Source organism: Leishmania infantum, chromosome 25, assembly GCF_000002875.2.
Source record: "Leishmania infantum JPCM5 genome chromosome 25".
Lineage (NCBI taxonomy): Eukaryota > Euglenozoa > Kinetoplastea > Trypanosomatida > Trypanosomatidae > Leishmania > Leishmania infantum.
In genome coordinates, this window is record NC_009409.2 from 787,680 (window position 1) to 801,515 (window position 13,836).

The 13,836-nt window shown below is 57.0% G+C and overlaps 6 protein-coding genes across 6 annotated transcripts; all 6 read right to left on the reverse strand.

Moving 5' to 3' along the window:
• Position 1: 1 nt before the first annotated feature.
• Positions 2-1,807, reverse strand: LINJ_25_2200 (conserved hypothetical protein; the record flags this gene model as incomplete). Its single annotated transcript, XM_001466214.1, has 1 exon — positions 2-1,807. One exon carries the CDS (start codon positions 1,805-1,807, stop codon positions 2-4), a length of 1,806 nt encoding a protein of 601 aa, XP_001466251.1.
• A 1,246-nt stretch (positions 1,808-3,053) lies between these two features.
• LINJ_25_2210 (conserved hypothetical protein) lies at positions 3,054-3,692 on the reverse strand (the record flags this gene model as incomplete). Its single annotated transcript, XM_001466215.1, has 1 exon — positions 3,054-3,692. The coding sequence occupies one exon, from the start codon at positions 3,690-3,692 to the stop codon at positions 3,054-3,056; it is 639 nt and encodes a 212-aa protein (XP_001466252.1).
• Positions 3,693-4,652: 960 nt separating this feature from the next.
• LINJ_25_2220 (putative succinyl-CoA synthetase alpha subunit) lies at positions 4,653-5,552 on the reverse strand (the record flags this gene model as incomplete). The annotated part of the gene is made up of 1 exon (XM_001466216.1): positions 4,653-5,552. The coding sequence occupies one exon, from the start codon at positions 5,550-5,552 to the stop codon at positions 4,653-4,655; it is 900 nt and encodes a 299-aa protein (XP_001466253.1).
• Positions 5,553-8,837: 3,285 nt separating this feature from the next.
• On the reverse strand, positions 8,838-9,737 carry LINJ_25_2230 (putative succinyl-CoA synthetase alpha subunit; the record flags this gene model as incomplete). The annotated part of the gene is made up of 1 exon (XM_003392551.1): positions 8,838-9,737. The coding sequence occupies one exon, from the start codon at positions 9,735-9,737 to the stop codon at positions 8,838-8,840; it is 900 nt and encodes a 299-aa protein (XP_003392599.1).
• Positions 9,738-11,035: 1,298 nt separating this feature from the next.
• LINJ_25_2240 (conserved hypothetical protein) lies at positions 11,036-12,250 on the reverse strand (the record flags this gene model as incomplete). The annotated part of the gene is made up of 1 exon (XM_001466217.1): positions 11,036-12,250. One exon carries the CDS (start codon positions 12,248-12,250, stop codon positions 11,036-11,038), a length of 1,215 nt encoding a protein of 404 aa, XP_001466254.1.
• Positions 12,251-12,744: 494 nt separating this feature from the next.
• On the reverse strand, positions 12,745-13,500 carry LINJ_25_2250 (conserved hypothetical protein; the record flags this gene model as incomplete). The annotated part of the gene is made up of 1 exon (XM_001466218.2): positions 12,745-13,500. One exon carries the CDS (start codon positions 13,498-13,500, stop codon positions 12,745-12,747), a length of 756 nt encoding a protein of 251 aa, XP_001466255.2.
• Positions 13,501-13,836: the final 336 nt, after the last annotated feature.

Genomic DNA, 13,836 nt, shown 5'->3' on the forward strand with positions numbered 1-13,836 from the left:
CCTACGCGGAGTTGCGCTGATACGCAGTCCACAGGCCACGCTGCTTCACCGGTAGCAGCTTCAGCATCTCGCGGGCCAGCTCGACCTCCTTCGATACCTCGGCGTCCAGCTCCTTCGAGAGCGGGTTCTTCTCATAGAAGTCAATGGCGCGACTGTAGGCCTTGCACGACACGCCGATGCCGTCATACTCCTCCTTCGGGGTGCGGTATGCGTAGCTGAGCTGCACCTGGGCACGACGCATCAGGGCCCTGAAGAAGGGCACGCGTGAGTCCTCTTCCAGCACATCTGGAATGGCATGCGTCGTGGGATGGCGCCATGTTTCGCAGAAGCGTTCGTAGTACCCCAACGTCTTGCGCACCACTGCGTTGAACGCATTGTTGGTGAGCGGCTTCTCATCGGGTTGTGGTTGTTTGCGCTGCTGTACCCGCAGCCGCATTTGGTCCTCGTAGAGAGAGCCGAGGTCGTACAACAGCTGTCGCACTACCACTGGGTATGCGTTGAAGCTGAGCTGATCTGGAAACTCTTCGAGCAGGTGTGCCTGCCGCTGCATCATGGCGATGCGGCGTGCGCGATTCGGCTCAAATAACTGCAGCGCAGCGTACAGCTGCACCATATCACGCGCAATGTCGATGTGCTCGGTGCAAAACGACTCAAAGGGACGGCACGCCTGCGCCTCCTGCAGCCACTTGATTCCTTCCTTAAAGCACTCGCGCGCCTCATCGAAGGTGATGATAGGCGGCTGGGGCTGCAGCGGCGGCATCCCAGGGAAGTCACGCCAAGATTTCTCCAGCTGCGCGAGCATGTCATCCTTCTCGCTGTCTGGCTCACCACCTGTGAGGAGTCTACCATAGTGGTGCAGGCGATGAAGATAGAAACGACCAAAGGCCCACGCGACCAGTCCCTTGGACTCCTCTGGCTCCTCGCTGACCGGCATCATCTTCTGCCCGGCAACGAGGCAGTGAAACGCCTTGTCGTAGGCGAAGTAGCTGCTGTAGAATCCGCTGAGCTGAAGCGCGTTGGTAGCCCACGATTTCCGGTTGAACTCCTGCTTGCTCAGAAGCTGGTAGTGCAAGGTACGATGGCAGTACTGGGAGGCGGTGGCAGCGTTCTGCTGTGCGGTGTGCAGCTGTGCCATGAAGAAGAGCGTAGCGGTGTAGCTGCTGTCCATGTAGAAGCGCAGGAGTATCGGCGCCACGCGGTCAGCCGAGATCTCGCCAGTGCGGAGGGTGCCGTCTTCGCTGACGGGCACCTCTGCAATGTCGCAGTGGGCTGGCTGGCCTTCCCACCAAGCAGCCCACTCGTTGTACAGGGCCTCTGCTCGGTCTAGCACCGTCTTGGCTTTGCCCAGGTCCGCTTTGGAAAAGTAAAAACCGAGTGCGTTGTGCACGGCCATGTACCCCACGCACCCTGGATACCCAGAAGACGCTGCAGCTGTGCACTCGGCTGAGGTGGTGTTGAGAATGGCATCCTGCTCCACCGCCTGCACGTTGCGAACGGCATCGATGGATGGCAGCGCGGCCGTCACGCACCACTGCATCACCTGATAAGCACGGCAAACCTCCTTGTAGCCTTCCTCTTCCTCCTCTACCTCCATCATTGTCGTGCCGATGAGCACAAGGCATCGGCACAGTTGCTCAAGCGCGCGCGATGAGGCCTCGTCGCGGTAGACATTAACGATCGTGTCACGCAGCTGCTCCGCTTGGTGGCGCGCCTCGAACTTCGGCTCAAAGATGTTAGAGGCAGGCCCCTCGCTGGCGTTGAGTATCTTGATTGCCTCGAAGGCGGCGTGGAAGTTAAGCTCGTCCATTCACCGACGGAGACGAGCGAGGAGATAATTGACGCGTCTGCAGCGGAGGTGATGCGGTTTGATGGAGATGATAGAGAGGAGGGAGGCGGGGCCGGGAGGGATGGGTGGGTAGAGCCTCGAGAAAGAGGGGAGGGGGGGGGACAACTCTATTGTGGCTCTGCGACCTCTTCGTTCTTGGGGTGTGTATGTGCGGATAGACGCAGTGAAGAGAGAGGGAGTCGCGGTATGCAAGCATTTTCGGGGAGGGGTCGATGCGCAGTCGGGATGAACTCACACCGCATCTCACCAAGCCGCCCAGTCATGTTCTCTAGGGAGGAGGAGGGTGGGGGATTGCCACGGTCCCATGCAGCAACGCTCTGCTCCAGTGCCGCGACGTCACGGAGAGAAGAAGTGTACGACGTATGTGCAACATCGAGTGCCCTGCATGTGTGCGGATTTGTGGACTCTCGCACACGCGGATGGTGCATAGCATTGTCATCCTTTTCACGCAACGCTCAGCTTAGCGTCTTCAGCACACACAGCCGTGACTCGGGTTTCGTCCTCTCTCCACGCCTTCGCACTTGAATGCCGTCGATGTGTCGCTGTTGTGCGCATAGGTGTACGCACGTGCGCGTGTGTAATGCGGACCTCCACGCACACACGCACGCGTGACCGCTTAATGGTGACTTAGCAACAGATGTTCAATAATCTGCTTGGCGTATATCTGACTTCTCCACCACGGTGCTGCCGTCATTCGATACGACTGGGAAACTCCGACGAGGGGGCGAGCCCAGGGGAAGACGAAGAGAGAGAGGCAAGAATAAAAAAAGGGAGTGGCCCGGCCCGTCTGCATGGGTGAGTGCCAGCAGGGCGTGACAGAGCAGGCGAGAGGGGTGGGGAATGAAGAACGAATCTAGTGTGCGCACCTGGAAAAGGGACGTCTAGTAGAACGGCCGCCGGCGAGACTGTTGCACAGCCTATGAAGCGCTTTCATAGCAATCACACGGCTGCTGGTGGCAGTTTTTTAACATGCACGGAGGCGGTGTCAGTGGTAGTAGGACACCGCAGGTACAACGTCACCGCTCCTCGATCGACCATCGTTCTCCCCTCCCTCCCTGCCCAGCTGCTGCACTCTCCGCCTCCCTCTTCGACACACCTGACCACCCGTCAATCGACACAGACACGCATATTATTCATCCTTACCCGATCTTTCTCCCCATCCTCGAACTTTAGGTGAAACAGGGATACACATTGAGTGAGACATCGTCTACCAGCCCGTCTCGTCCTCGTTCTCCTCCGCAACGGCGGCGCCACCCCTGTCCTCGAAGTTATCGAGATCGAGGCCGCTCTGCGTAACAGGCGCTTTCTCTACCGGCTTCGGCTTTGCCTTCGCCGCGCGCTTGAGCTCCTCGCGCAGACGGTGTACCCTGTCCGCCTCCTCGTTCAGGAGATGCGTGCTCGTCAGGTGGTTGGTCAAGCGCTGAAAAACTTCGACGATTAGCTTGTCGTAGTGGGCGGAGTCGGAAAAGGACGTGAGGCGGTCTGCAATCATGGTGCCTACCCGGTCAACATCCGCGTCAGAAGTCAGCTTATTGTTCCCAATCAGCTCCTCCGAATCTCCTCCGGAGAGAAGAGCACTACCCGAGGCGATGTCGTTGGCCACCTGCCGCATGTCTGCCATTGCGCGCTCCACATCCTCTGGCACTGCCTCCTCCTCCTCTTCCTTCTTCACCGGGGCACGCGTGGCCAGCTTCTTTTCCAAGCGGGCTTGTCGAGCTGCCTCCTCGGCGACGGCCCTCTGCTCCTCCTCTGCGGCCTCGGCTTCCCAGTCATCCGCGGCGTCGTCGTACTCGTCATCCTCATATCCGTAGTTGCTGTGCACATCATCGTCGTGATAGTCGTCCATGATGCTCTGCTAAAGAATGGGAGTAGGAGAGGTTTGCGTTGGTGGGTAAGAGATGTCGCCACAGCTGCGTTGTTGTTGTTCTCTTGATGCGTGAGAGACGATGCTCAGCGCAGATCCTGTGTGCGTGGTGCGGGACTTAGTGTGTGTGTGTGTGTTTGTGTATGCGTGTGAAGGGACGGTGGTCAGGAGAAAGAGGACAAGGGACAGAGTGAAAGAAAGTGGAACAAACGGCATAATCACAAGGAACGCGGTTCAGCGCCTCGTGCAATGAGGCCTCAGCCTCAGTGCGAAGAGAGGGGAAAGGGGGGGGGGCGGGCGGCAACCAGCGAAGGAAAGGGCAGTGGTGTTAGTGTGGTACGACTGAAAGCCGCGACCGTGCTCTCTGTATGCTATCTCACCTCTACACATCCACGCTCCTGCGCGTTCGCACTCCTTTCCTCTAACGCTATCCTTCTTCACAAGGCGACGTTGCATCCCATCCATTCTCCTTGCACTTGCCATACACGTCTCCAACACACAAACACACCGAAGTGCACACACAGACAGCGACTCGCACATACATACCAATCTATATATAGAGAGAGAGATGTATGGTATGTCTGCGCGAGTCGGAGTTGATTCAGTCCTGCCCTGCACACTCTTCTGTTTTCTCTCTCGGCCCTCTGCCCTCGTCATTCCGACTCCTGTGGCACGCGTGTACGCCAACGTAAACAAAACGGAGCCAATATCCAAAGGAGAGGCGTAATGGAGGCAGGGGCGGCGGTGACATGGGTACATCAGGAGGCATAGACATCCCACATGAGACAACATCACTCGACACGACGTACAAAACCAAACAAGAAATAACACATAGAATAATGGGGGCGAGAAGTGCACGCCAGAACAGGAAAGTAACAGAGATGCCCAGCCCCTCCTCCGCCACCGCACACACAGCACACCGCGCATACGTCCACATCGTTCCTACTTCGTGGCGAAGAGCTCAGCCATGTGCTTGCCAAGGTGCGCCGGCGAGTCGGAGATGGTCACGCCGGCGGCGCGCAGCGCATCCTTCTTGCCCTTCGCGGTGCCCATCCCGCCAGAGACGATAGCACCGGCGTGGCCCATGCGGCGGCCCGGCGGCGCAGTCGCCCCGCCGATGAAGGACACGATCGGCTTCTTGATCGGGCTGTTCTTGATGAAGTCCGCCGCTTCCTCCTCCGCCGTGCCGCCGATCTCGCCAATCAGTATGATGCCCTCCGTCTCGGGGTCGTTCAGGAACAGCCTCAGGCAGTCCACCATGTTTGTGCCGTTGAACGGGTCGCCGCCAATGCCGACGCACAGCGACTGGCCGAGGCCCTCCGCCGTCGTCTGCGCAACCGCCTCGTACGTCAGCGTGCCGCTGCGCGACACAATGCCGATCTTGCCCTTCTGGTGGATGTGACCGGGCATGATGCCGATCTTGCACTCCGCAGGCTTGATGATGCCTGGGCAGTTGGGGCCGATCAGGCGTGTCTTGTTCTGCGACAGCAGCATCGACTTCACGCGCAGCATGTCCCACTGCGGGATGCCCTCCGTGATCACTACAACCAGCGGCAGCTCCGCGTCCAGAGCCTCCTCGATCGACGCAGCGCACGAAGGCGCAGGCACGTACAGCACCGACGCAGTCGCGCCCGTCGCCTTCACCGCCTCCGCAGCCGTCGCAAACACCGGCACGCCCAGCGCCGTCGTGCCCGCCTTCTTCGGGCTCACACCGCCCACGACCTTGGTGCCGTACGCCATCGCCTCCTTCGTGTGGAACGTGCCGGCCTTGCCGGTCATGCCCTGGACAATCACCTTCGTGTCCTTGTTGACCCAGCGGCGGATGGCGGAGCGGGCGAACATCTTTAACGAAAAGAGGCAGAGGGGGAGGCGGGAGGATGCGGTGGTGGAGAGAAAGCGGAGGAAGGAAACGAGGCGGCAGTACCGCAGAGGAGAGAGAGACGGGTGCAGCACTGTATGTTTGGAAACACGCTCCGAGTGAGGGGTAGGATATCGGCTAAGGGAGATAGAAGGGAAGGGAGTTGAGGGTCTCGGAGTCGGATATAGTCACTTGGCACTTGTTTGGGTGTGTATTCCCTCTTGTGAGTACATGAGCGGCGACCCCTGACGTTGTTCAGCGAGTGTCAGAGGAAGGTGAACGGGAAAAAGGGGGATGGTGGCCTGTCAGCGCTTGTGATTTGGGTGGTGTGCTGTGAATACGGTACTGTAGAAGCGCCGGACGAAGGGAGGAGACACGAAGCAGGAAAAGAGGCGGGGAGGGCGGAGGGGATGAATAGGGGCTGTTTCGCACACACGCAAGCAATCCGAGAATGCGAGCGAGAGGCTTTGTGACAAGTGACAGGTAGAGAAACGCAACGGGGATGGAGAAGAAAGGCGGTGCACTTGACTGCATCAGATAACAACTCACTCAGCAACCCTCCTCTCCCTCCCCCTCCGCACCTATTCATTTCTCATAATAACCAAGAAGAGGCACTGTTGCGTCCAGGTGTGTCCATTGAAGCGGCCGTTGATGGAGCCGTGGTGCACGCGGCCGTTCACTCGCTTCGCACTCCTCCTCCTGCGCTTGTGACTTTGTGCACTGCTACCACTGTGCTTATGGCGCGCGAGGGGGTGAAGGCGACTTCATTTTGTTGCTGCTACGATAAAAATGAGAAAGAGTTATCTCTTCGCTTTGATTCAGCAACACCCCCTTCGTCCCCTCCCCTCCCCTCCCCTCCCCCGGTACTTTCCGCTTCTGCAGCACACTTGAGCCTACACAGACCCGTACGCGCCGGCACACGGAGCATGGGACGAGAAAGATGAAGCCACAAGCCGGATACCTCCTCCACCTGCCACCTGACTCGCGTAGAGAGAGAGAGAGAGCGGGGTGTGGGGGCGTAGGAAGGGCACGCACACAAATGTGGAAAGGAGGAGGTGGGGAGGGAGGGGGGGCGACGTCGGAAAGACTTAAGCATCATGGAAGACAAACGAACACAAGGAAACGTGTATTTAGCCGCTTTGATAAAGCGGCCGGCAATGTGCCGTCACCCACCCACACACACACACACCATGCACACGCCCCCTACTTCCAAGCTACATATATCTAAAGGAAAACTTTCGAGAAAAGGGTCGAGGAGGGGGCGAGCATCAACACGCTGTCGAACGCTGACACACGCACACCGTCACTTCGCGCACACGCATTCACGCACACGCCATCATATCATCATCATAACTAGAACGCACAGACACACACACACGAACGGAGCGCCAGAAAACGAGTCTTTTGATACAAAAGGAGGACGCCTTGTAGGCGAAGCATAAAAGGCAGTTGCCCACACACACTCACACAGACACCTCCCCCGACGAGACCGCTGCAGCAGTGCTGCTCGCGCGCCGCCGTGATCCTGTACATTGTCATGGACGCGCACACAGCATGCAGGTGAACGGGCTCAACTGCCCACAGAGAAGTGTGCGTGCGCGTGGGGAGTGCTTGCTTGGGCACGTACATCTGTGCAATACGCGCCCTGCCGAGAGACCAGCCCTGCCGAATGTGAATACGAGAATGCAAAGAGGAACAGAAAGCGGAGGCAGAACGAGAACGGCAGGGGCGGTACGCCGCGTGACACAAAACGGAGGTCGCACTTCTCCGTCCCCCCACTGCTCTGACTCCCCTCTTTTCGTTATCCTCCACTTTGCGTGGGCAACGACGTGAGAGGGAGGGAAAGCAAGCTGGTGATCGGCACAAGCAAACACACACACACACACACATGCACGTAGGGAGAGATAAACAATACCAACAAGGGCATAGAAACGCTGACGCATACACACCATGCTACCCGTGTCGCAGCGCACACACAGCCGAACGTACTCTATATGTATATAGATGTGTGTGTGTGTGTGTCAAATCAATATCGTCCCTCTCTCTGCAGAACTATGCATTGTGCATGTGCGCTGAGGTGTGTATATGAGCGCTCAGGACGTTCGGCATGCCTGCAGCACGTACCCGCCCCTCCCCCCTCCTGCCAGCATAAAAAAAAGATTGGAAACCATTGAGTGAATTCCGCTTCACCACTTCCACCTGCATTAACATTTCACGCACCCTTGTTATCAACACGTCTTTCACCCACTTCCACCCCGCGTGAGTGCATCAATGGAGAGAGTGTGACGGCACTTGGAGTATGTGCATGCAGTGAGTCAGCAATAGGCGGTTATAGACGCACGATGCTGCGCAAAAATCGTTCCCTGATGCAGATAAATGGACATTCCACTGGCACGCACGCACAGCCGCAGACGCGGAGGAAGAGGAAGACACACGCACACAGGGTTGGAAAGCCTCGAAAGGAAGTGCGTGCATAAAAAGAGCAGTGAGAAAGGAACACGAAGACTCTTAGAGCCAGATGAGCGTCCTGTCATCCCACCAACGAGGCGGAGGGCGGGAAAGGGCAGGGAGCCACCGACACAGGAGGCTGGGAGCATGATGAGGGTGAGATCCAGTTGATGCATCACAGAGTCCCTTCTCGTTCATGAGCCCTCCGGAGAGCGGCGCAAGAAAAAGGGAGGGGGGGCGTGGGGCAGAGGAAGGAAAACGAGTTGGCCTCCAAGATAAGGCAACGCACCCGAAAGAGACGAGACAGTTGCTCGTGAGCCGCACCCCTACTTGCATCTCCTCTATCCCTCACTCGCACCATCACCGTCCGGTATCCAATGCCCCCTTCCTCCGTCGCCGGGGACCAACTCCCGCACTACCTCTGCCCCAACCCGCGCTCGAGAACAGTCACACTGAGCCCCGCTCCCCGGATCATGCCGCCTGACAAACGCGCGTGTGTCTCGTTCCGCCTGCGCAGCTGTGTGCCGCTGTTAACTCGCTTCCTCTCGCCTTCGCCCTCTCCTGCGGCTACACACGCGCTTCTCGTGCTTTTACCCCACTTCTCCGCTCCATCTCTGTAAACGCGCACAGAGACACATACACACACGATCAAGTCTTCAGCGACGCAGCACACACCAAACGGCCCTGTGGGAGAGGAAGACGTGGCGACTGCATTCCATTGGAGCGTATGCCCAGAACAATCTACCCAGCGGCCCCCAGCGTCCTTAATCAGTGATAAGCACTTCGAAGCTCCTGAACGGGCATCAGCAGTGGCACGATTCCTACTTCGTGGCGAAGAGCTCAGCCATGTGCTTGCCAAGGTGCGCCGGCGAGTCGGAGATGGTCACGCCGGCGGCGCGCAGCGCATCCTTCTTGCCCTTCGCGGTGCCCATCCCGCCAGAGACGATAGCACCGGCGTGGCCCATGCGGCGGCCCGGCGGCGCAGTCGCCCCGCCGATGAAGGACACGATCGGCTTCTTGATCGGGCTGTTCTTGATGAAGTCCGCCGCTTCCTCCTCCGCCGTGCCGCCGATCTCGCCAATCAGTATGATGCCCTCCGTCTCGGGGTCGTTCAGGAACAGCCTCAGGCAGTCCACCATGTTTGTGCCGTTGAACGGGTCGCCGCCAATGCCGACGCACAGCGACTGGCCGAGGCCCTCCGCCGTCGTCTGCGCAACCGCCTCGTACGTCAGCGTGCCGCTGCGCGACACAATGCCGATCTTGCCCTTCTGGTGGATGTGACCGGGCATGATGCCGATCTTGCACTCCGCAGGCTTGATGATGCCTGGGCAGTTGGGGCCGATCAGGCGTGTCTTGTTCTGCGACAGCAGCATTGACTTCACGCGCAGCATGTCCCACTGCGGGATGCCCTCCGTGATCACTACAACCAGCGGCAGCTCCGCGTCCAGAGCCTCCTCGATCGACGCAGCGCACGAAGGCGCAGGCACGTACAGCACCGACGCAGTCGCGCCCGTCGCCTTCACCGCCTCCGCAGCCGTCGCAAACACCGGCACGCCCAGCGCCGTCGTGCCCGCCTTCTTCGGGCTCACACCGCCCACGACCTTGGTGCCGTACGCCATCGCCTCCTTCGTGTGGAACGTGCCGGCCTTGCCGGTCATGCCCTGGACAATCACCTTCGTGTCCTTGTTGACCCAGCGGCGGATGGCGGAGCGGGCGAACATCTTGGATTAGGCAGTGATGGAAAGCGAAAAGAAAATTTGTGAAAAGCGCGTTGGCAGTGTATTTGACGAACGAGAAGCTCACAAATCGGAAAATGAATCCTGCTCAGTGATGGGTTCATATGTGAGAACGATAGTGCACCGGCATCAATGTTTTGAGGAGGAGGAGGCAGAGGTCGGGCAGGAGATGCGTGATGGCCATCGCGGACGGGAACGCACGAGAGAAGGGGGAAGGCTCGAAGCGGCTTGCTGCGCAGAAGACTCGTAGCCAGAGCTGCTGAAGCACGAAATGTGCAGAGATCGGGTATTCCCTCAGCGGCAGAGACCCCTTTTTTCTTTGCGTGTTCGCGTCACTCGCTCGCATACACATACGTGTGCACAAAAAGCGCGTGCTCCTTCTTGCGGCTTGCTCGCCTGGTCGCTCTCGTATGCGTGCTGTCTGCTGGTCGGATCTCGAATGAGGCACTGTCGCAGAAAGCGCTGCAGTACAAGGAAACGGACAACGAAAAAAAAAGAGGGGTGGGGAGGGAAACGCCAGAAAGGCAACTATAGCATGCAAAGAAAAAGAACACCGTGTGAGATACAGCACAACGCAAAGGCGCAGACAGCAGAAATACGTATTGAAACATCCCCATTCTGCCATCAAACATGAATCCAACTACGTTCAACGCCCCGGGTCTGCCACAGGGCCCCTCCCCCTCGCATCGCGCGGTGCGGAGCAGCCGTAGACACGCGCGCCACAGCAACGCGCCGGCCCGGTCATCTCAGCACGGCCCCCGCCTCAAAGGCAACGCACCCGCCCGCATCCCAGGTCGCCTCGCAGCCGCCCCAGCCATGCTGGTTGCCACGTGGTGCATATCCCTCGCGGGGCGCCTGAGCCGCCCCGCACCACTAAGCAGCGAGGGCCGGGTGGGATACGTCCCAGCCACGTCGGCACACTCTGCCCATCATATGGATGGCGCACGCGTGTGCAGTGCTGCAGGTCGCTCCGGTGCAACGCCGTCCACCGTCGGACCGCCGACGTGAGTGGCGCTGAGTCTCTCCGACTCCCCAACGTCGCAGGCGCTTGGCCCTCTCACCACGAGAAGGGGCTGTGCATTGGCCGGAATAGGGGAGGGGAGGGGCTGCCCGGCTTCGCCACGCACCGAGTGGGGAGAGGGGGTGGGTGCACAGAGCCCTGAGAGACGACTCACTGAGGTGTCCCAAGTCATGAAGACAGCTGAAGAAAGCACACAAACACACACGCACAAAAGCATTGCAATGCGATATTGAGAGGCAAAAGCATGCGCGATTTAATGCCTTCACTGAGCGTTGCGTGAGAGCAATGCAACGGTGCATGCACTGGGGGATGCCTCTAGCCGGAACGGAAGCGAGATGTCGGGGCGCATCGCGAGCGGCTGTGGAGGCGGCAACGACGCTTTTGTCGCATCGGGCTTGGCTCGATAAACCAGTGAGTTTATTTTGTTGAGACGCTCCGTGTTGTTCCGGACGGTTGTGCTGCACAGTCCGACAAAGCGGGTGCCGTTGAAGGGAAGTTTCAGCTTGCCATTTTGAGACTTGGTGAAATAGTCTTCTACAATCCTCGCGTGCTCTACTCCCTGGCTTAGAAGGGTGATTCCAGCTCCCGGGTTGTTGTTAAAGAGATGAGAGGCTGCATGCTGAAATGCGAGCGCATGAAAGATGTCGCGCTTCACGACAGCCAGTGTTGAAATCTCCACAAAGGTCTCGTTGCGAGTGTTTATGGTGCGAGCATTCGTGCACACAGTCTCGTACATGAGAAAGAGCTGGTGGCTGAGGCGGGCAGTGGTTTCTGTGCTCTCCTTGGGATCAGCGTTGAACGCCTTCGACACGCCGATTTCCTGGGCTTGGGATAGTGCCAAGCTTTCAAGGAAAACAGCCATGTCCTTGTCCACATCGAGAGGAACTGATACCTGCGCGACACCAATCTCGTGCTTCTTCATATTGTCAACGATGTCGGCGCAAAAGTGAAAGTAGGCAGACGCCTTGATGAGGGCGCGGTAAGCGTCCTTTTCGAGGAAAGAGAGCGTTCCTACTGTCACTCTCACGCAAAGCAAGTATTGAGCAATGTTCATGAGAATGGCACCAACGTTGTAGTACACCCCGAGAAGTTCGTATCGATAGTCGTCAAAAGCCATCTCCTGTTTGTCCGTAAGCGACGAGCTCCAGTGGTAGTACTGGAGGCTGGCAAACCTTGGCGTTTTTGAAACAGCATTGGCAAGAGAGACAGTATACGCATCAACAAGATCAACAAGATCCTTCACGTACTTCTCGCATCCCGCACTAGTGCTCAGTTTGTCATCTACTGAATTCCCTTTCCGACTCAGGTGCTTTCGAAAATCTTCGAAAAAGTCGATGCAAGCATCACGCTTTTTGTCAATGTCCTTCTTTTCGGCGGATGACAGATCCACTTCGACTTGCGAGTTGACGCCGGGCTTCTCCGTTTGGCGCACCGGAATGATGGGGAGCGCGTACTTGAGCGCATCGTTGTTGAACATGTCAAGTTCCTGATAGTGAGGAAAGATGATGATGGGGAAGGTATGCCTAAGCTTGGAACGAGGGAAAGGGGAAACCGCCAACTGAAACGCATATTTTCCCAGCCGCACAGAACGTTCGAAGAAGAAAATAGAAAAGTATCAGTCAAGCCGTTTTTCGCAGATGGAAGAGAGTTACTTGAAGAGCCAAAATCTTCGACGAAACCTCGGGTAAGAGCTGCAGTCAAAAAGAGAGAGAGCCCTAGAGACTGTTGTGCGATACATCTTGTCGGACTTTGCGTAGCTTTGGTGCAACACGCAAAAACGCTGGTCAGGTAGAAAGATGCTATCGAAAGTGATAGCCTACTTTCGCTTTTTCTTAAACGGAGACGTGCTCTCATGCGCAGCATGTGAGTGCCTGGATAGGGCAAAAAGCGTCAAACAAAAGTAGCAGCGGGCGTGCCTTCAACCAGCAGAAACTGTAATCCTCCTTTTCAACAAAAAAAAATGCTGCATTTCTACTCATCTAGAACGCGCCAACATTCGTCCAGCAACTCAGTGAGATCATTGAGGGAGCTGCCCGGTGTTTCCACGACTACGTTACCATTTGCTATCACTCGAGTAGGAGCAGGTCTTTTTAGCTCACTCGACGCCTTTGATGGTGCTCGCTCTTTTCTGGAGGCTGCGACGAGAGCAATCAGCTCTCCACACCGGAGAGACATGAATTCGGTGCGCGCGCTAGACTCGTAGTTGAGCAGAGCACTTCGAGCCGATGCTTCTTCTTTCTCTATGATCTGTATGTTCCATATATTGCGTAAAAGGCGAAAACTCTTCGCCGCTCTGTTCACCCTGCCTTCCAGTTTGGCCAGCTTCGAAAAGAGTGCCTCCGTTTTGTCTGAGGAGCTTTCGAGTGCTTGAAGGCCCTCTTCCAAAATAGCGTTTCCACACAAGACCGAGCTCGTGAGTTTGTCAAAGCACTCCTGCGCGTCAGCTCCTTTTTCCGTCTGAGACGATGTCGCGCGTTGCTGTGGAGAATTTTGCACGCCTTGAGATACCGTGGCGGGACTTTTTTGTGCGCCGGTACTCACACGGGTCGACCTGCTGGTCTGTACAGCGCCATTTGCTCGCACCACCGCAGCAGTCAGCAAAGGTGGGGGGCTGTTAATAATGGAAGACTGGGAGAAAATACTTGCGTAATCGTCGCGTATGCCAATAGACCTGAGTGTTCGGTCGATTTCACTTATGGTGGCAGAAATGTGTTGATCGACATCCATTTTAATCACCTTCAAAGAAAAAGAGCTTTATCAGCGACGAATTGCCTCGTTTCAGAAGAGTAGAAGAGACGGCTAAGTTAAGGCACATGTTGATTGTTAATACAGAAGCAAAATTCTCATCAGTGAGGTACAGAAACTCCTCTTACTTTTTTTCTTTGCTGCATACAGCTAGCGAAAAGAAATACTCCTTTCCTGAAAACTAGGGGATACTGCAAGTAGAGCACCCTTCGCGTACAACCACTAGGGCCCTTTTTCATTTGAGAAAAGAGAGACCAAGCACGACTCAAAGCACTGCCTTTCTGTCATTTTTTATCTCCGTTTCATGTGGGAGACTTA